This window comes from Oncorhynchus mykiss, chromosome 25 (genome assembly GCF_013265735.2).
Source record: "Oncorhynchus mykiss isolate Arlee chromosome 25, USDA_OmykA_1.1, whole genome shotgun sequence".
Lineage (NCBI taxonomy): Eukaryota > Metazoa > Chordata > Actinopteri > Salmoniformes > Salmonidae > Oncorhynchus > Oncorhynchus mykiss.
In genome coordinates, this window is record NC_048589.1 from 35,827,982 (window position 1) to 35,849,194 (window position 21,213).

General features: G+C 43.0%; 1 protein-coding gene across 2 annotated transcripts; it reads right to left on the bottom strand.

The window, feature by feature from the left end:
- Window positions 1-6,321: 6,321 nt before the first annotated feature.
- Window positions 6,322-20,946, bottom strand: LOC110505835 (paired box protein Pax-9). 2 transcript variants are annotated; one of them, XM_021585289.2, is made up of 4 exons: window positions 20,733-20,946; window positions 19,445-20,107; window positions 16,823-16,974; window positions 6,322-7,499 (listed from the first exon to the last, which is right to left on the bottom strand). In XM_021585289.2, exons 1-4 carry the CDS (start codon window positions 20,734-20,736, stop codon window positions 7,233-7,235), a joined length of 1,086 nt encoding a protein of 361 aa, XP_021440964.2. In that variant the 5' UTR covers window positions 20,737-20,946; the 3' UTR covers window positions 6,322-7,232. The 2 variants fall into 2 exon arrangements, with proteins under 2 accessions (XP_021440964.2, XP_021440966.1); XM_021585291.2 differs by lacking the exon at window positions 16,823-16,974 and having other exon boundaries at window positions 19,488-20,107; window positions 20,733-20,945.
- Between the last annotated feature and the right edge of the window lie 267 nt (window positions 20,947-21,213).

A 21,213-nucleotide genomic window follows, 5' to 3' on the forward strand; every position in this document is an offset into this window, starting at 1 on the left:
GTGTTGTGCAGAACAACATCTCGGAACGCACATCTCGTCGGTCCTTGTCACGGATGGGCTATTGTAGCAGACAACCTCACCGGGTTCCACTCCTATCAGCTAAAAACAAAAAGAAGCTGCTCCAGTGGGCACACGATCACCAACTCTGGACATTTGAGGGTAAAAACTGCCTGGTCCGACGAGCCCAGGTTCCTGTTGCGTCATGCTGATGGAAGAGTCAGGGTTTGTGGTAAGCAACATGAATCCATGGCCCCATCCAGCCTGGTGTCAACAGTACGAGGAATGTTTTCCTAGCACACGTTAGGTCCCTTGATACCAATTGAGCAACGTTTGAATGCCACACCTTGTAGAATCCATGGCCCAAAAAAAATTCAGGCTGATCTGGAGACAAAGTGGTTTTGTGGTTTTCCCCGACACAGTACTAGATGGGTATACCTAATAAACTGTCCGCCAAGTGTATGTTAATCCCTTGCAATCTCGTCTGTCTCCATCATAATGACCTATCTGTCCCTGTCTCCACTTTGGCTGCCATTGCAATCATGACAAAACAAAACATATAGTAGCAGCATGTGGTTTTCCCCTACCAGGCCAGTGGAAACAGAGGGAACTGAAAGACCAGGATACTGTACACACAGTATGCATAGGAGCCATAGTTTAGAGTTTGGTGGTAGTGTTCTGTGCTGACATAGTTACAAATGGAAAGTAGGTTTGAAGACATATAGGAAACAATCTGTCTCTTGTCCCCTTCCTTGTAAAGACTCCAGTGATCTTGTGTGTGTGTGTGTGTGTGTGTGTGTGTGTGTGTGTGTGTGTGTGTGTGTGTGTGTGTGTGTGTGTGTGTGTGTGTGTGTGTGTGTGTGTGTGTGTTTAACACGCCAGACTCATGTATTCCAGTAATTGTGTGTGTGTGTGTGTGTGTGTGTGTGTGTGTGTGTGTGTGTGTGTGTGTGTGTGTGTGTGTGTGTGTGTGTGTGTGTGTTTAACACGCTCTTAACCCATGTATTCCAGTAGTAGTGTGTGTTGCACTCGACTCAGTGTTACTCTAGTTGGAGCTTGTCTTGTTTCTGAATGCGTTGGGTGGAGTAAAGATAACCATATGACATTTGGAGGCAGACTCAACATCATGAATTAACAACACATGTTCTTTCTGCCCCCTTCATTCTAAAAACGACAGCGTTTCCCTTTTGGACCTCACTTCCAGAACGTTTGACCTACATTAGATTGAAGAGTGCCCAGATTATTACACCAAACTATTTGTCTTTGTTTACAAAACATACTGATCACATATTTTAAAAGCAATGTCTTAATTTAAACGTGGTTATATTTTAGGTTCCTTCCTATAAGCCAAAAGAAATGGACTTTGTCCAAGAGTGATGTGTGTTTTAGTTGTTAAGAAAATCATCAAAGGTAGACTCAGCGATATGACGTAGATGCAGAAAGTAAACCTCATAGTGGGTAAATTTCCTCAACAACTAAGAGCGGTGAAGCGTGAGGGTGAACATTTCCGCAATATTGAGGCCCTGGCTACCACAGTGTGAAGCAAACCAGTGCACATGCGCAGATACTCTCCGTGACCGTGTGAGAGGAAAGTTTTGCATCTCGCTCATCTCAATATTGGCGGTGTTACTTGTAGCAATGTCATTTTGTCTATCTTTAAGGTTGAGCACCATGACTTGGTGGTTCTTCCTATTGTTTGGTTATTGTTTGGTTATTGTTTGGTTAATGTTTGGTTAATGTTTGGTTATTGTTTGGTTAGTGTTTGGTTAATGTTTGGTTATTGTTTGGTTAATGTTTGGTTAATGTTTGGTTAATGTTTGGTTAATGTTTGGTTATTTTTTGGTTAATGTTTGGTTATTGTTTGGTTAATGTTTGGTTAATGTTTGGTTAATGTTTGGTTAATGTTTGGTTATTGTTTGGTTAATGTTTGGTTAATGTTTGGTTAATGTTTGGTTATTGTTTGGTTAATGTTTGGTTAATGTTTGGTTATTGTTTGGTTAATGTTTGGTTATTGTTTGGTTAATGTTTGGTTAATGTTTGGTTAATGTTTGGTTATTGTTTGGTTAATGTTTGGTTAATGTTTGGTTAATGTTTGGTTATTGTTTGGTTAATGTTTGGTTAATGTTTGGTTAATGTTTGGTTAATGTTTGGTTATTGTTTGGTTAATGTTTGGTTATTGTTTGGTTATTGTTTGGTTAATGTTTGGTGATGGATTGAAGCGATTCTGAGTAGGGCTGGTACAGTGTGATCCTCTCACTGTGGTTGACGTACGTTCAAAAACAACACTACCATCCCAGAGTTATTGTGCTGATCTAGGATCAGGTCATGCAATCTCTTATTGTGTTCTAAAAGGCAAAACTGATCCTAAATCAGCACTCCTGCTCTTTATAGAGACCCTTTATGCATACGGCCACTGTTCATCTTACTGCAGCTCTGTGATGTGGTTCACGTACGGTCAGAAACAACACTAGGATCCCTGATGCAACGGTCCGTGACCACTGGGTGCGGGGGAGAATGCTTTCCAAGTCAAATCAGCCCCGGCATGCAAAGACAATGGGATGAATGTTTACACTGTCACTCACAGAAAGGGACTGTTGATGGAACTCTGTGTTTGGTTTTGCCAGATATAAATGGGACCCATCTCGTCCAAAAGGTTCACTCAAGTTTGCCAAAAAGCACCTGAAAATACCTGGATGATCATCAAGACACTTGGGAGAATGTTCAATGGACAGATGAGTCAAAAGTATAACATTTTGGACGACATTATGCCTGGCAAAAACTCGTTATGCCTGGCAAAAACCAAACACTGCATTCCACAGTAAGAACCTTGTACCAACGGTCAAGCATGGTGGTGATAGTGTGATGGTTTGGGGATGATTTGCTGCCTCAGGACCTGGATAACTTGCCTTCATAGAAGGAACCATGAAATCCGCTCGGTATCAGAGAATTCTACAGGAGAATGTCAGGCCATCCAGTGAGCTGAAGTATAGCTGGATCATGCAGCAAGACAATGATCCAAAACACACAATCAAGTCTACATGAAAATGGTTAAAAAGCAACAAATTAGAAGTTTTGGAATGGCCTAGTCAAAGTCCAGTCCGAATCCCAAATGAAATGTTGTGACAGGATTTGAAATGAGCAATGTCACGGAGTTAAAGCAGATCTGCATGCAAGACTGGGCCAACATTCCTCCACAGCAACGTGAGAGACTGATCAACAACTACAGGAAGCGTTTGGCTGGAGTCATTGGGGCTAAAGGTGGCACAACCAGTTATTGCAGAAAGGGGGCAAATACTATTTCACAGCACTGTGTGTCAGTGTATATTATATTAATAAAGTAGTACTATGTAAAATAGCTGCTGAGTTCCATCAAGCTTCCACGTTTCTCTCTCTCTCTCTCTCACACACACACACACACACACACACACACACACACACACACACACACACACCTCTGAAACCTCAGCCCTTTCCCATGTAATGAAGTAGACTATGTAAAAGAGCTGCTGTGTTTCATCAAGCTCACACACTCACACACACACTCCTCTCCGCAACACACACACCTGTCCACAGCACACACACCTCTCCGCAACACACACACCTATCCGCAACACACACACCTCTCCGCAACACACACACCTCTCCGCAACACACACACCTCTCCGCAACACACACACCTGTCCACAGCACACACACCTGTCCACAGCACACACACCTCTCCGCAACACACACACCTCTCCGCAACACAACCTCAGCCCCGTGCTGCTGGCCTGCTGTTTGCTCAGGACTTAATGAGTATACATACCCCAGGTCAGGTGGCTGGTGACCTCACAGACCACAGGCAGATCAGGTTGTCCTTGTCACTACTAGTCTCTGAGTCGGTTTGTTACTTCAACACACACACATACAGATGCAGGATCTTAATTTGAGCCAGTTTGCTACAGCAGGAAAATAGTCCTGCAGCTACACAAAATTTGAATTATTGTGTGGACTATAAAAAATATACATTTTTGTAGGGGTTGACACATTTTCTGTGAAGGAAAATCCAGCCTGAAATGTACAATCTTCATAAGCTTTTTTAAATCTCAAATACACTACAAGTTTTAAATGCCCTGCATTGCAGGAAGGTTCTCCTGCAAAAGGGTAATCAAATTAAGATCCTACACCTGTGCACATACACACACACTCTTTTTTTAATCTCTTTCTCTCCCTCCATAAGTCCCATTATTAGACAGACACAACGCCATTAGAGGCACAAATGCTTTGATTTCTACCTGTGTGATGATTAGCTTTACCCTGTCCATGGTTGAATAGACCTTCTGAATGACATCTCTCATGTCAAACACTTCTTGACACACCAATGGAATCACTATCTATTGGTTACTCTTTTCATGCACAATATTCTCAGATCCATTGGGATGGAAAAACTCACCCAGATGTTAAAAACTAAAAAAAATAATTTAAACATTAATATATTGACCTACGCTAAAGCTGTGCATTTTAATATAGATCGACAAGAGTAGAAGGTTATCATGGTCGAAATTAATTAATTCAACACGTGTAATTGGAATACGGCTGGGTCTACCTATTCAGAGGCAATGCGGCTAGGTCTACCTATTCAGAGGCAATGCGGCTAGGTCTACCTATTCAGAGGCAATGCGGCTAGGTCTACCTATTCAGAGGCAATGTGGCTAGGTCTACCTATTCAGAGGCAATGTGGCTAGGTCTACCTATTCAGAGGCAATGCGGCTAGGTCTACCTATTCAGAGGCAATGTGGCTAGGTCTACCTATTCAGAGGCAATGTGGCTAGGTCTACCTATTCAGAGGCAATGCGGCTAGGTCTACCTATTCAGAGGCAATGTGGCTAGGTCTACCTATTCAGAGGCAATGTGGCTAGGTCTACCTATTCAGAGGCAATGCGGCTGGGTCTACCTATTCAGAGGCAATGTGGCTGGGCCGACCTATTCAGAGGCAATGTGGCTAGGTCTACCTATTCAGAGGCAATGTGGCTAGGTCTACCTATTCAGAGGCAATGCGGCTGGGCCGACCTATTCAGAGGCAATGTGGCTAGGTCTACCTATTCAGAGGCAATGTGGCTGGGTCTACCTATTCAGAGGCAATGCGGCTAGGTCTACCTATTCAGAGGCAATGCGGCTGGGCCGACCTATTCAGAGGCAATGTGGCTTGGTCTACCTATTCAGAGGCAATGCGGCTAGGTCTACCTATTCAGAGGCAATGTGGCTGGGTCTACCTATTCAGATTCAAAATGGCATGAAAAGGAAAATGTGAAAGAATTAAGAAACATTTATTCTCTCTGGGTTGGGAAACTGTCGACCACCAGTAGGCAACCTTGCAACGTTTTACCCAGCCGTAGCCTGAGTATACCACCCAGCCGTAGCCTGAGTATACCACCCAGCCGTAGCCTGAGTATACCACCCAGCCGTAGCCTGAGTATACCACCCAGCCGTAGCCTGAGTATACCACCCAGCCGTAGCCTGAGTATACCACCCAGCCGTAGCCTGAGTGTACCACCCAGCCGTAGCCTGAGTATACCACCCAGCCGTAGCCTGAGTATACCACCCAGCCGTAGCCTGAGTATACCACCCAGCCGTAGCCTGAGTAAACCACCCAGCCGTAGCCTGAGTATACCACCCAGCCATAGCCTGAGTATACCACCCAGCCGTAGCCTGAGTATACCACCCAGCCGTAGCCTGAGTATACCACCCAGCCGTAGCCTGAGTATACCACCCAGCCGTAGCCTGAGTATACCACCCAGCCGTAGCCTGAGTATACCACCCAGCCGTAGCCTGAGTATACCACCCAGCCGTAGCCTGAGTATACCACCCAGCCGTAGCCTGAGTAAACCACCCAGCCGTAGCCTGAGTAAACCACCCAGCCGTAGCCTGAGTATACCACCCAGCCGTAGCCTGAGTAAACCACCCAGCCGTAGCCTGAGTAAACCACCCAGCCGTAGCCTGAGTAAACCACCCAGCCGTAGCCTGAGTATACCACCCAGCCGTAGCCTGAGTAAACCACCCAGCCGTAGCCTGAGTAAACCACCCAGCCATGACATCCCTACGCAACATTTTTCTTTCATGTCAAGCGAACATTAAGTTGGCAACAATAAGTAACACGCACAGAATGTGTTGTATTGAGAAGTTATTGTAAATACCCTATTGTAGATTTTATGCCATTCTGATGCTAAAGTTGTAGCCTAACAGATAGCCAAACAAATAGCCTAACAAATAGCCTAACAAATAATACTACTTTCACTTGAGTTTCTAAGGTTTCTGAAACAACCGCTACAATTCAGAAAAATCAGGTAACAATCCAAACAATTATTTTAATTCAGATACATTCAATTTCATTGTGCATGTTTTGGAACTGCAGCTTTTTACTGTTCTACCATAATGTAGTCTTAAACATTAGGGAACGTTCCCCATATGATGTAATAACTGCACTTTGTTTAACCGCAGTACCTTAGTCAGTCTAATAAATAAACATTAGGATAACTTCTCTGAAGCGTTGCATTACATTTAAGTTGAGAAGTGAAAAAACAATGTTCAATATTGAGACTGTTGAGTTTATAAAAAAACACAGAACACAAACAAAAAAGAAAAAATACAAACATCCAAAATAATGGCAGTTGATTTCACCCTGAAACACTTAAATGCAAACCGTTGTTTTCCTGCTGGTTTAGATCGTCACAGCCTGCTTTAGCCCCTTGTCTCTAATAACATTTGCAGAGAAGTGTTCAAAAATGGGTTTAAGAGACAAGCTGTTGATGAGGATGGCACAATGTCCCCCATCCCCAGTCAGTCAGTCAGTCAGTCCTTCAATACACCTGACCTGACCTGTCCCGTGAGCTGTCTGCTGGACAACAAACAGACAGTGTCATGTCTGTAGATACTGTAGAAAGTGTGGCAAACCTTTCCTTCCATGTCCTGTCTTTAACGGTGTGTTAACTTGAGTTCTCCACACCATGTTATAAGGAAGAGAATGTTGTGATTGATATTTCTCCTCGGTGAGGTCCTTCATCTAAATACAGAGAGGTGATTGTTTGTGATGAGCTGACACGGGACCCATCGTAAGAGAGGACTCATCTCTCCATTTCTCCTTCTGTCATCCTCTTTTCTCTCAATCTGCCCGTCTGTCTGTTCTTCTCCCCCTCTTCTTCCCTCTCTCTCTCCCACCTCTGTCTCTCCGTCCGTCCATTCGCCCGTCTGCCTGTGTTCTACAGTGCTGAGGCGCTGACGGTGTGGGGGTGGAGTGTGTCACGGTGGTGGGCTGTCATACCCTTGAAGGCCAGCGAGGAGGCAATATTGTCACAGCTGTGGTGAGAGAGAGCACTGCCACTGGGCGGCTGCCATGTGGGACCGGTCACATAGGCCGACGTGGTGGCGCTGTACCCCATGTAGGGCGACACTGGGGTGGGGGGGGGGTAGGCCGGGATACTGGGCGCTGTGACATAACTGTTCACTGTGGGAAAACCACTCTGCATCTGTCAGGGAGAAGGGAGAGAGAGGGGAGAGAGAGAGGGGAGAGAGATGGTGAGACAATAGATAGGGAGGAGAGAAACAAGGTGAGGTAGGTAGAGAGCGACATAACGGTTCACTGTGCTTGGGCAAGACACTTTGTGTCAGAGAGAGAGAGATAGATAGAGACACAGGGAGACCAGATTAGACAGAGGTGGAGTGAGGACCAGCGAGAAAGGAGAGACCTGGTTAGACAGAGTTAGAGAAAGAGGAGAGAGACCTGGTTAGACAGGGTTAGAGAAAGAGGAGAGAGACCTGGTTAGACAGGGTTAGAGAAAGAGGAGAGAGACCTGGTTAGACAGAGTTAGAGAAAGAGGAGAGAGACCTGGTTAGACAGAGTTAGAGAAAGAGGAGAGAGACCTGGTTAGACAGAGTTAGATAAAGAGGAGAGAGACCTGGTTAGACAGAGTTAGAGAAAGAGGAGAGAGACCTGGTTAGACAGAGTTAGAGAAAGAGGAGAGAGACCTGGTTAGACAGGGTTAGAGAAAGAGGAGAGAGACCTGGTTAGACAGGGTTAGAGAAAGATGAGAGAGACCTGGTTAGACAGAGTTAGAGAAAGAGGAGAGAGACCTGGTTAGACAGGGTTAGAGAAAGAGGAGAGAGACCTGGTTAGACAGGGTTAGAGAAAGAGGAGAGAGACCTGGTTAGACAGAGTTAGAGAAAGAGGAGAGAGACCTGGTTAGACAGAGTTAGAGAAAGAGGAGAGAGACCTGGTTAGACAGAGTTAGATAAAGAGGAGAGAGACCTGGTTAGACAGAGTTAGAGAAAGAGGAGAGAGACCTGGTTAGACAGAGTTAGAGAAAGAGGAGAGAGACCTGGTTAGACAGGGTTAGAGAAAGAGGAGAGAGACCTGGTTAGACAGGGTTAGAGAAAGATGAGAGAGACCTGGTTAGACAGAGTTAGAGAAAGAGGAGAGAGACCTGGTTAGACAGAGTTAGAGAAAGAGGAGAGAGACCTGGTTAGACAGAGTTAGAGAAAGAGGAGAGAGACCTGGTTAGACAGAGTTAGAGAAAGAGGAGAGAGACCTGGTTAGACAGAGTTAGAGAAAGAGGAGAGAGACCTGGTTAGACAGAGTTAGAGAAAGAGGAGAGAGACCAGGTTAGACAGAGAGAGAAAGAGGAGAGAGACCAGGTTAGACAGAGTTAGAGAAAGAGGAGAGAGACCTGGTTAGACAGAGTTAGAGAAAGAGGAGAGAGACCTGGTTAAACAGAGTTAGAGAAAGAGGAGAGACACCAGGTTAGACAGAGTTGGAGAAAGAGGAGAGAGACCAGGTTAGACAGAGTTAGAGAAAGAGGAGAGAGACCTGGTTAGACAGAGTTAGAGAAAGAGGAGAGAGACCTGGTTAGACAGAGTTAGAGAAAGAGGAGAGAGACCTGGTTAGACAGAGTTAGAGAAAGAGGAGAGAGACCAGGTTAGACAGAGTTAGAGAAAGAGGAGAGAGACCAGGTTAGATAAAGTTAGAGTCAGGTAGAGTCAGGTAGAGATAGGAGAGACCAGGTTAGACTGAGGTAGAGTGAGGTAGAGAGAGGAGAGACTAGGTTAGACTGAGTTAGAGAAAGTGGAGAGAGACCTGGTTAGATAGAGTTAGAGTCAGGTAGAGTCAGGTAGAGAGAGAGTGACCAGGTTAGACTGAGTTAGAGTGCGGTAGAGAGAGATCATGTTAGACAGAGGTAGAGTAAGGTAGAGAGAGAAGAGACCTGGTTAGACAGCGATAGAGTGAGGTAGAGAGAGAGAGGAGAGACCAGGTTAGATAGAGGTAGAGTCAGGTAGAGAGAGAGAGACCAGGTTAAACTAAGGTAGAGTGAGCTAGAGAGAGAGAGGAGAGACCAGGTTAGATAGAGGTAGAGTCAGGTAGAGTGAGGTAGAGAGAGAGAGACCAGGTTAGACTGAGATAGAGCTAGGTAGAAAGAGAGAGGTAGAGAGAGGAGAGACCAGGTTAGACAGAGGTAGAGTGAGGTAGAGAGAGAGGAGAGACCTGGTTAAACAGAGGTAGAGTCAGTTAGAGAGAGGAGAGACTAGGTTAGACTGGGAGAGTGAGGTAGAGAGAGAGAGAGAGAGTGAGGTAGAGAGAGGAGAGACCAGGTTAGACAGAGGTAGAGTCAGGTAGAGAGAGGAGAGACCTGGTTAGACTGAGGTAGAGAGAGACCAGCGTAGAGAGAGAGAGAGAGAGAGAGAGGGAGAGAGAGGGGGGGGGCAGGTTACAGAGAGGTAGAGAGAGAGAACAGGTTACAGAGAGCTAGAGGTAGAGAGAGAGAACAGGTTACAGAGAGGTAGAGGTAGAGAGAGAGAACAGGTTACAGAGAGGTAGATGTAGAGAGAGAACAGGTTAGAGAGAGGTAGAAGTAGAGAGAACAGGTTACAGAGGTAGAGGTAGAGGTAGAGAGAGAGAGAGAACAGGTTACAGAGAGGTAGATGTAGAGAGAGAACAGGTTACAGAGAGATAGAGGTAGAGGGAGAGAGAACAGGTTACAGAGAGGTAGAGGTAGAGAGAACAGGTTACAGAGAGGTAGAGGTAGAGGTAGAGAGAGAGAGAGAGAGAACAGGTTACAGAGAGGTAGAGGTAGAGAGAGAGAGAGAACAGGTTACAGAGAGGTAGAGGTAGAGAGAGAGAGAGAACAGGTTACAGAGAGGTAGAGGTAGAGAGAGAGAGAGAGAGAGAGAGAGAACAGGTTACAGAGAGGTAGAGGTAAAGAGAGAGAACAGGTTACATAGAGGTAGAGGTAGAGAGAGAGAGAGAACAGGTTACAGAGAGGTAGAGGTAGAGAGAGAGAACAGGTTACGTAGAGGTAGAGAGAGAGAACAGGTTACAGAGAGGTAGAGAGAGAGAGAGAGAACAGGTTACAGAGAGGTAGAGGTAGAGAGAGAGAACAGGTTACAGAGAGGTAGAGGTAGAGAGAGAGAGAGAGAGAGAGAGGTAGAGAGAGAGAACAGGTTACAGAGAGAGGAAAGACCAGGTTAGACAGAGGTAGAGGTAGAGAGAGAGAACAGGTTACAGAGAGGTAGAGGTAGAGGTAGAGAGAGAGGAGAGAGACAGAAGGGGAGGAGAAGAGGCATTAGGGAAATGTGGTGTAGGTGGTCATCGAGGGAAGGGGACTGGAGAGAGATGAGGAAAAGGAGAAAGGGAGAAGTGAGAGTTATGGTGAGGCTTAGGGTTGAGCTAAAATGTACTGTACTGTAGGTTAACGGTAGAGAGGTGACAGGTGAGATAGGAGAAGAGAGGGTGAACGTGGACAGAATAAAATAGGTATTTGGAGAAGTGTAGGTTTTGTTGAGAGGGAGGAGAGAGGAGATGTGGGATGACAGAAATGAACAAGAGAAAGGGGAAAGAAATGTACAGAGGGTTAAACAAGCATGAGCAACGTTTTGGAACCATGACAAAAAATAACTTTGAGAATTCACCAAATTGTTTCAACACTTTGCCTTAGATATTATATCCATGTGTGGTCTATTCTATGACTTATGGGAATCAGAATGGTTTCTGCGGAAGAGAGATCATTTTCGTTGCTGTATAGTATTTGGCCAGGAATTCCTCGACATAAGACCCAATGCCTATATTATTTTTTCTTTCGATGGACATTTACAGTCATGACGATGCGCGTGCATTACTCAGATTCTAAACGCTTTTAGTTTTTACGGACCCTAGGCCTATATTTAAGGGATGTTTTGTATATCACGAAGCAAAATGCCGTTGGCCTACTTACATCATGGCATTTTAGTTTACGGTTAACCTATATAATGTTCTCCTACTGAATGTTTTCCATAGGCCTACATAGCCTTTAATTTAAGTTTTGTTTTTTCAAGATATTGAAATGATTTTAAAGCTAATAAAATAGTTAATAAAGTAGCCTAGCCTACATAGCCCATGTTGCACATATCTTCATTTGGTACAATTATTTTCCCGGTGTTGGATATTGATAAATCAATATGCACACGTCACATGAATAAATTCAGTTTTATCGAATCCTGATATTCTACACGACTTGTTCTTCGTATAGGCCAACTTTTTTTCCCCCTCCTTTATTCATAAGTATTAAATGTGAAGTCAGACTTGCTTGTTTGTGGCTCTCAATAGTTATTTTAATGGCTATCAGTCTACAGTCAATTCTGTCAAATGGAAAAAGGCAAGATTACCAATTGAATTCTAGTTTTTTATTTCGTTACATAATTCACTTTATTTTTGTTTATCGTTTTCATGCCATTATGTTATACAAGACGGCATACCTGAGATTAATCGCAAATAGCCTGTATTGACAGATAAAGGAAATTTAAATTGGAATAGGCGCCCACTGAATAGGCCGACAGATGAGGATCATTGAAATAACAATAATACATATTTTATCATATTTATTCTAATCCAATCTCGAGGTATTTAGACAACAGTAGACCATATTGAAATGCATAAAATGGTTTAGCCTAATAGGCTAATAAATCAGAATTGTAGGGAAAATGCCGTCGTATCCAACATGTCAGTCAAAACCTAATGGTCTTTGCTATGTTGCTATTATGTCTGATGAAAACGATCCTATAGACTCTGGACTACTGGCACGTAAGAAAGGCATTTAAAGATTACATCCGAGCCGCCGGCGTTGTTTGTGAATATGCGTGTAGTTACCTTAAATTGAAATGTAATGATCCAATTATTTTTCCAAAGGGTGACATGATACACCCTGCCCCGTGGGCGCGTGACTGGGACAACTCAAGTAGGCCTACGGTTAAGAGAACGTCAGGCACTGCATGCATGTACTGTAGCCAAAAAAAATGGTATACATCTTGAATTCATTGTAAATGTTTTTGATTATTTTCAAATGTTTGCGTGTGGGTTCGATAAAAAAATGTATATAATATTTGTTATTAATCTATACATGCTTCATTGACCTGTCATTGGGAAGGAGTTATTTATTCATGTTTCTCATCAGTAAATAGCTGTGCCATTGCAGTTGCATAGCCTGTTCGCTGACACTTGAACAAAGAAAAAACAACATTATTTTAGCAAAAGTTTTATTTGGACATAATGAATTCTTCAGCTTTTTGAAATCCCCACTCCTTAATTCAGTCGCCAGAAGTCTACTTTTATTATAAGGGGGACTGTCGATGTGGGTAGGGAGAGGGCGGGCGTGTTCCGTTGTGTTTTGAAAGTGCGTGCCGACTGCAGTGTGTATAGTGCTTTTAAATATGGGTCTATATGCCCCAATTTGAAAGGATTTAGTACATCAGTAGGCCTAGTTTATCATCATCAAATGAAGTCCCGTTGACAACTATAGGCCCATAGCAGCCTGTTGCACGCAGAGAAAGCCACACTTTGAAAATGGGGCGTTCGAATCGATTAAAACCGCACGAATTGCAATCCATATAGTTTCAAATGTCTCGTATTATAAGTAGTTCTTATATTCTGATGATGGCTTTAGATCAGACTTTGACATACAACATCTCAAAACTAAATAAAAGAAAAGAAAAGAAAGTAATAATCTAAAAAATAACTTGACCTATGGCTGATTATGCCATGTATAGACTATCTGAAAAAGGCATTAGGCATACATTTTTTTTTTTATCCGAACGAGTTATATCACCACCGCATGTGTTTTTCTGCATAATTTGTCCCCGTTGATGCATCAAACGGTAATCTATTGAAAAAATCGAGGTCTCCATGTATCATCAACTGATAATAACTCGCCAGTCTTTTGGTCTCAAGGGTGGTTTCAATGCTGCATGTATAAACAACAAAACATCACATACATTTGACAACACCATACTTGAATATCGATCAATTCACTTCACATTATACAATTTGAAAAGGTCCGTGGGCCTTTTTCCACTAGGCGTTATGGGCGTCAAGACCCCGGGATTCGTTTTGGCATTATCTCGCGTGCCCCCGACGATATATCAAACGAAGTACGCATGCCTCCCCCTCTCACTTCCTCGCTCACACATACTATATCACTCATGCACGCTCGCACTCACACTCTGTGTCCTCCACCTCACACGTTGTTTGCACCCTTGCAGTCGATATATTATCCAACATAAAATGCACCATATTTTCTAACACAAGACTAACACCGAGTTTAGTGAGATGTTCTTTGTGAAACTTTTGGAATTAAAATACGTTTATACACACAAAAAATATCATATGTTATTCGACTAGGCCTATTAGTGGGATAAGCGTCGATGAAATTTACCCACAATTTCAGCAATACCTTTCAACTTCTATTAGATCAGCGTGCAAATCATTATTGGAGGTTAATTGTTAACATAAATGTAGCCTAGTACCCTGGCCAAAATATATAAACGTGTCATTACGTTTGAATTATTTAAACCAGTCTTGTTATTCATTTACATTAGGCCTAATATTAGTCATTATAGCACGTTGGTTAAGACAATACGGAAATGCCATGCAATTAGGAAGTCAGCATAAAATATACAACAATTACACACAAAAATAAAATATATATTTTTTTAATTCTCCGATGATTGTTATGATTATCTTAGTCTGTCAATAGGTGTGTCTTTCTGTTTTGTGCCAATTGATTTTCTCTTCTTGAATGAAAATATAATATTCATGTAGAAACCTGTCCAATTTATTTTTAAGAACAAACTCGTATTTACAATGACGGCCTACCGGACAACAGTGGGTTAACTGCCTTGTTCAGGGGCAGAACGACAGATTTTTACCTTGTTAGCTCGGGGATAGGATCCAGCAACAACGCGCTAACCACTAGGATACCTGCCGTTCAATGATGCAAATCAACGTCAGCAAGATGACTTGTTTCCTCTGGTCAAGTTAACTGGTAGAAAATATAGGGACTTGAGAAGTCTAGTTTATTTTTCTTCATTGATATCCCTAAATCTTATAAGATAAAGGCAAGTGGCTGCAAAGTACAAAATAACAAGCTTTTGCTGAAAAAATGTGCTAATTAAATGTGTTACCCCCATACAACATTTGGCTATGGAATATCGCTATATTTAAAGTTTCATTCAAACAGAACTCTACAACCCTTCCATTTTTTTTTAGCAGTTTGACAACTGCAGTAACTGCACTCTAACTGCACTCTAACTGACAGTAACACTGAAAAATTACTGCAGTAAAAAAAACGGTGTTAGTTTGGATGCAGTATTTTCAGCATGCTGCAGTTATACTGCAGTGTACTGCAGTTATACTGCACTCTGACTGCAATATTTTTTAGTACGGAAAAGTTGGTCTATTCAAATGCACATTTGGCGTGCTACGCTAACGACCGCCATTGAGCTTTTCAATGCATCATACACAGTGCCCTCGGAAGGTATTCAGACCCCTTGATATTTTTCCACGTTTTGTTACATTACAGCCTTATTCTAAAATTGATTAAATCGTTTTTTCCTTCGTCAATCTACACACAATACTCCATAATGACAAAGTAAAATAGGTTTTTAGACATTTTTGCAAATGTTTTTTAAAAATCAGACACATCACATTTACATAAGTATTCAGACCCTTTATTCAGCACTTTGTTGAAGCACCTTTGGCAGCGATTACAGCATCGAGTCTTGTTGGGTATGACGCTGCAAGCTTGGCACACCTGTATTTTGGGACTTTGTCTCATTCTTCTCTGCAGATCCTCTTAAGCTCTATCAGGTTGGATGGGGAGCGTCGCTGCACAGCTATTTTCAGGTCTCTCCAGAGATGTTTGATCAGGTTCATGTCCGGGCTCTGGCTGGGCCACTCAAGGACATTTAGAGACTTGTCCCGAAGCCACCCCTGCATTGTTTTGGCTGTGTGCTTAGGGTCATTGTCCTGTTGGAAGTTGAACCTTCCCCCAGTCTGACGTCCTGAGCACTCTGGAGCAGGTTTTCATCAAGGATCTCTCTGTACTTCGCTCTGTTCATCTTTGCCCCTATCCTGACTAGTCTCCCAGTCGCTGCCGCTGACAAACATCCAAACAGCATGATGCAGCCACCACCACGCTTCACCGTATTGATGTTGCCAGGTTTCCTCTAGACGTGAATGACACTTGGCATTTAGGCCAAAGAGTTCAAGCTTGGTTTCATCAGACCAGAGAATCTTGTTTCTTCTGGAATGAGAATCTTTAGGTGCCTTTTGGCAAACTCCAAGAGGGCTGTCATGTGCTTTTTACTGAAAAGTGGCTTCCTTCTGGCCACTACCATAAATGCCTGCTTGGTAGAGTGTTGCAGAAATGGTTGTCCTTCTGGAAGTTTCTCCCATCTCCACAGAGGAACTCTAGAGCTCTGTCAGAGTGACCATTGGGTTCTTGGTCACCTCTTCTCCCCGATTGCTCAGTTTAGCCGGGTGGCCAGCTTTAGGAAGAGTATTGGTGGTTCCAAACTTCTTCCATTTAAGAATGATGGAGGCCACTGTGTTTTTGGGGACCTTCAATGCTGCAGACATTTGTTGGTACCCTTCCCTAGATCTGTGCCTCGACACAATCCTGTCTCGGAGCTCTACGGACAATTCCTTCGACCTAATTGCTTGGTTTTTGCTCTGACATGCCCTGTCAACTGAGGGACCTTATATAGACAGGTGTGTGCCTTTCCAAATCATGTCCAATCAATTTAATTTACCACAGTTGAACTCCAATCAAGTTGTACAAACATCTCAAGGATGATCAATGGAAACCGGATGCACCAGAGCTCAATTTCGAGTCACATAGCAAAAGGTCTGAATACTTATGTAAATCAAGTATTTCTGTTTATTATTTTTATTATGTATTTATGTTTATTATTTGTAATACATTTGCTAAAATAAAAAAAATAAAAAACTGTTTTCACTTTGTCATTATGGGGTATTGTATGTAGATTATGGAATGTTCAACAAAAAAAATTGAATAAGATTGTAATGTAACAGAATGTGGTCTGAATACTTCCCGAAGGCACTGTATGTCAAGATGTCAACATCCATCACCTGCAAGGAAATGTATGGGTCCGGAGGTTCCAGGTTATTGGTTAATTTGTCACAGAACTGAATCAATCATATGCCAGTGATGGACACAAAAGTACAATATGTAATAGCAATCTTACAGCACGGTAGCCCTATGTAGCCGAATAGAACCAGCCACAGTAGCCTATGCGGTGGTCGGTGCCTTGTCTAGAGGCATACCGCCCACCTCCAGAGAAGGAGTTAGCGTGTCAATATGATTGAAAGCACCAAGAAAGCATACTCAACTCGTATATTGATTATACAATAAGTGTGAGACACTAAACTTGAAGGTCATCATATTGTACTTGACCTTGTGATTAACATAAATTAGGCTAAAGATAGATAAGGATGGAATTCTATAGAAAAGGAGGTGTTTCCTTTTACCTGTGTGCATTTTGCTTCAGGTTCTATAGAATGCGGTGGTTTATGCTGCACGCCATTGACTAGTTGAGAACTTGCTGATGGCAGAAAATGTGTTCTGTTTATAACACTCCATTCTTCTAGTTTGGCGCTGGGAAAGGACGAACCGTTACTAACTGCATGGAGCAAAGCAAAGAGACACAGAGACAGAGGAGAGGGAAGTCAGAGGAGATGAACTGAAGAGACTTCACGCTACCACTCCCATCTATTGTAGGAATTCATCTCACCTCAAAACTATACAGCTTTTTTAGCAAAACCCCCGACTAAAAGTTATCCTGCAAAAATACGACGAATACTTGAAAAGGAATGACTTCAGATCCGACCATGTAAATAGAGAAATGGCTAGGGCTATGGTTGTCTTAAAAGGCGTTTCTGCATCTGTTTAGACAAATCTGAATTAGGCAGACTCGCTTTGTGCAGAGGGCGCCTAGTCCTAGTCATTTCTCTATTTACATGATCTGAAGTAATTCCTCAGAACCCTGGAAACCCCGTATATGTGTGTGGTTTTGCCTTAGCCTACTGATCAAACCGAAGCAGCTCATTGCTAAAAGGAATGCAGTAAGACGATTCTTTCGTGTAATGGTCAGGAACATTTAACCAAGCCCGTCTTCCTGTGGGGACAAATTAGATTTACTTGAACCGTTCCCCCTTTGAACGTGATGGATATTATATTATACACGGTTCCCAGAGTTTAGAATAGGAAAAGTAAGCCCACCAGTGTTGTAACTTGAGAAGACCACTGAATCGATTATTTTTTTCTCGACCCACTTTACTTTCTTTCAACAAATCAAGTTTTACTTGTAGTTGTCTGTTTTGTGCATAAAGACATTTGTTAAAATATTTGTTGAAGGTTGGGTTGGGTTGGGGTCTTTTTTTAGGGTATTTTTCTTAAATAATCATTCGCTGACATAAAGCTGTCTTAGGTTATTTCGAGGGAGGATGTATGTTATCTTCCGTTCTTGATGGAGCGGTAGGCCTGGCTTGGAGTCGTGTGTGTGTGTGTGTGTGTCTGTGTGTGTGTGTGTGTGTGTGTGTGTGTGTGTGTGTGTGTGTGTGTGTGTGTGTGTGTGTGTGTGTGTGACAGTGCCATTTGATGACCAATGCCTTTCAAAATATCGCCATATTCCAAATGCAACTCATATATTTTTTTACGCATAGCCTATAGTTTTACGCTAAGCCTATTGTTTTACGCATGAGGCCTGTACTCGCCATTTGCGTCTTAGTGATATTTTTTACGCTCTTTGTCTTAGAATAGGCCTACTGTATTGAGTATTCACTCCATGTTGTTGTGTAAACCCAACAGCAGATCTATAATAGGCCATATCATAGTCAAGTTTTTCTAAATTAAAACCGGAGTCTCGAGGCTGGCGAAGTAATCGTGGCGCTAAAAGGCCTCACGTCATTCAGTGTACATTATACTTATTTCGGCTTTCAAAACCTGCCGCAAACATCTGCTAATAATTTGGAAATGCATAAATTGTTTATAAAGGCATTCTTTGAGAACACATTCCTCCCCGGGATTTCTTGTTCGGCTTGAAGATTTGTGCTGCGTTTGAGGGGCGAAGCCTTGTTGTTTAGATTGTCGGAGTTAAATTAAGACATGGAATGGCCGCGGCCTCTGATATCTAAAGAGTTCTATTATACAAGCTCTAGGGAGAGTGGCATGTTTCTATCCTACAAGGCGGTGAGATGCAAGAGCGTCTTCTGACAGATGCACAGTTATGACATGCGCATAGGCGGTCGACTGACATCTTACACTTTCCTAGCTGAAACAAAAAACGTTGTCCCTAAAATCTTATTCACAAGAAAAGCCATGTATTTTTTATTTGTTGAAGGTCATATTTATTTAGGCTATATTGTTTCCAAAACATAATAGTATTTGTGGTAACATGGCGAAAACGAACTGTCCAATCATGACTGTAACTAACAAAAACAAGTTCTCTAAACTGAGATAGGGCCTTTTACACAACAACACAGGCCTTCGGTAGCCTAGTTCAATATAGCCCGTTTAGCCTATTGGAGCATTATGATAGTCTAAAAACATGTGAAACTGCATTGCAGGCGTGTGAATTTGAAGCAAGGCAAGAACTAAATGTGTGGCTGCAAGACATGGCAAAGCTTTGAACACCTCATTTTGATTTGAGTTCATCTCCTCGTGCACCGCTGCGCCTTCCCTTCGTTATCCCACTAATATTCCACATCCGCCCCAAGCCTTCCTTCAACCATCTGTTTTAATGCAACCGTTTGAACTAGGAACTAAACGTTACCAATACAGGCACTTACCGGTTCTAGCAAATAACACATCTCTAACTTAGAAAGCCAATACATTTTCGCACTTCGTTCACTATTTTATATTTCATTAGTAGAATAATGATCCTGATAAAAAAAACTGCAGAACTCAAAATTAAAAAAGTTACACATCTGCCTACCTTGCGACAAGGCCCACTACACGCAAGTACACACGCAGACACGCAAAGTACGCACACGCGCAGGGTGCCCCTGCTGACCCATGCGTTTTGCTATTTATTTTAACCATTAACAAATGCAAATTCTTTGCCCATGTACCAAAGTAAAAATCATGCTTACTTTGTTGCTCTGTTATCGACCGAATCCCCAGAATATCTGTTACCGAGTGCGATGAGGGCCATATCCTGTGCATAGCCATGTGTCCAGGGAGGGAGTGCATGCCTGGGGGAGTCGGTACTTTGGTTCCAGAGGCTCCGATGGGGGTCGGATACGAGTATATGTGGTTGTATGGGAGCGTTGGTTGAGGTGGTTGGTGAGACGACTGCTTGCTGGACTCATACTGGCTCTGCTGGGATAGATTGCCAATCTTGTTGCGGAGGATCCGACTGATGGAGCTCACAGATGGTAGATTAAATTTGTCACAAACGCCATCAGCCAGTAGCCTGTCTCGGATCTCCCATGCGAAAATACCCGGGTCCCTCTGCTTGTATGTCCGTATGTGCTTGACCACTGACGGCGTGGTGACCCGTGGCTTGCTGCCCCCGATCGCTCCCGGGAGTATAGAGCCGGTCTCATTGTACCGGGCCAGTATCTTGCTGACGCACCCGTGGGACACCCGGAGCTGTCTGCTGATGTCGCAAGGTCTGATGCCCAGCTGAGCGAGCTCTACAATCCGCAGCCGGATGGCGTTGGGTAGCGGTCTGCCGTTGACGAAAACACCGCCGAGCTGGTTCACCTCTCCGAAGGCTGGCTCTGGTGTCATGGAAACATATACAGAGACAGCTAAATGAAACACACATCTTAAGTTAGACAACTTGTAGCTGTAGTAGCCTGTAATCACAACAATGCCCTATTATGACTAGTGTTGTTAATCATGCCTAAATGCTAATGCGGTCTGCAATGTTGTTTCCACCCGGTTAAGGACGAATTAAATGCTTATTTACAGCATATGAGATTGTCTTAAATGTATTGGGATGTATATAGAATATGTATGTCTTTATAATACACTCAAAACAGATGCGTAAAACCCAATTTAGCGTGTGATGAAAATAAAAACATGTCCTGACTTCAGTCGCTCATAAAAACCCCGCACATTTTTTAGTTTGTCCATAATATACTGCTACATTGTAATACCGTTGTGTTTTACTTTCAAGATACAGTTGCAGTACAAATGTGTTTTACGCATATCTATGCTATAGGCTAGTTTTACCAATCAGCTTCTAATAATGGTAATTGGAAAATCCCATCGTAAAAACCAACTGAAGCGTAAAACAACTGTTCGGTGTATCCATACAATCGCCTTATAAGCAATATAGGCTAATCATAATTGAGGCAGGAATACCCGGGGCCGAGTGACTGTTACAGACTAACTCTATCATCGGCACACAATGTTTCCATATAAACTTACCCATTGCGTTTAGTCCACAAATTATTATTGGGATCTCGGAGTTATACCTTCCGTCCAGTTCCGCGTCCAGTTTCGCTGGTGTCTGGAAACCTGTCTAGGGGAGCACAAATCCTCGCTCTCCTCCGCCACGGGTAGGCTACTGCGATAACCAAACTACGATAGTAGCGAGAAGGACAAATCCGCGATGTGTTTCCTGATGGCAGCGGAGACAGGTTTACATTTCAATCCAGACAATCATGGGCCGGACTTCCAAAACTTTGCTTCTCCCCGAGGCTCGGTCCGCCAATGAAAGTTTGAGTTTGTAGAGAGTAGCTTTCCTATTGGACTGAAAGTTTGACATGACATAGCAAGGTAACCCCCTCTCTTCCACAGGAACTACAGACAGGGTTACCCTACCACCACGAATTGCAATTATGAGTTGCACTACACAGGAATGGTAAGTTATAATATTCATATTGTGATTATGAATCATACATAACAA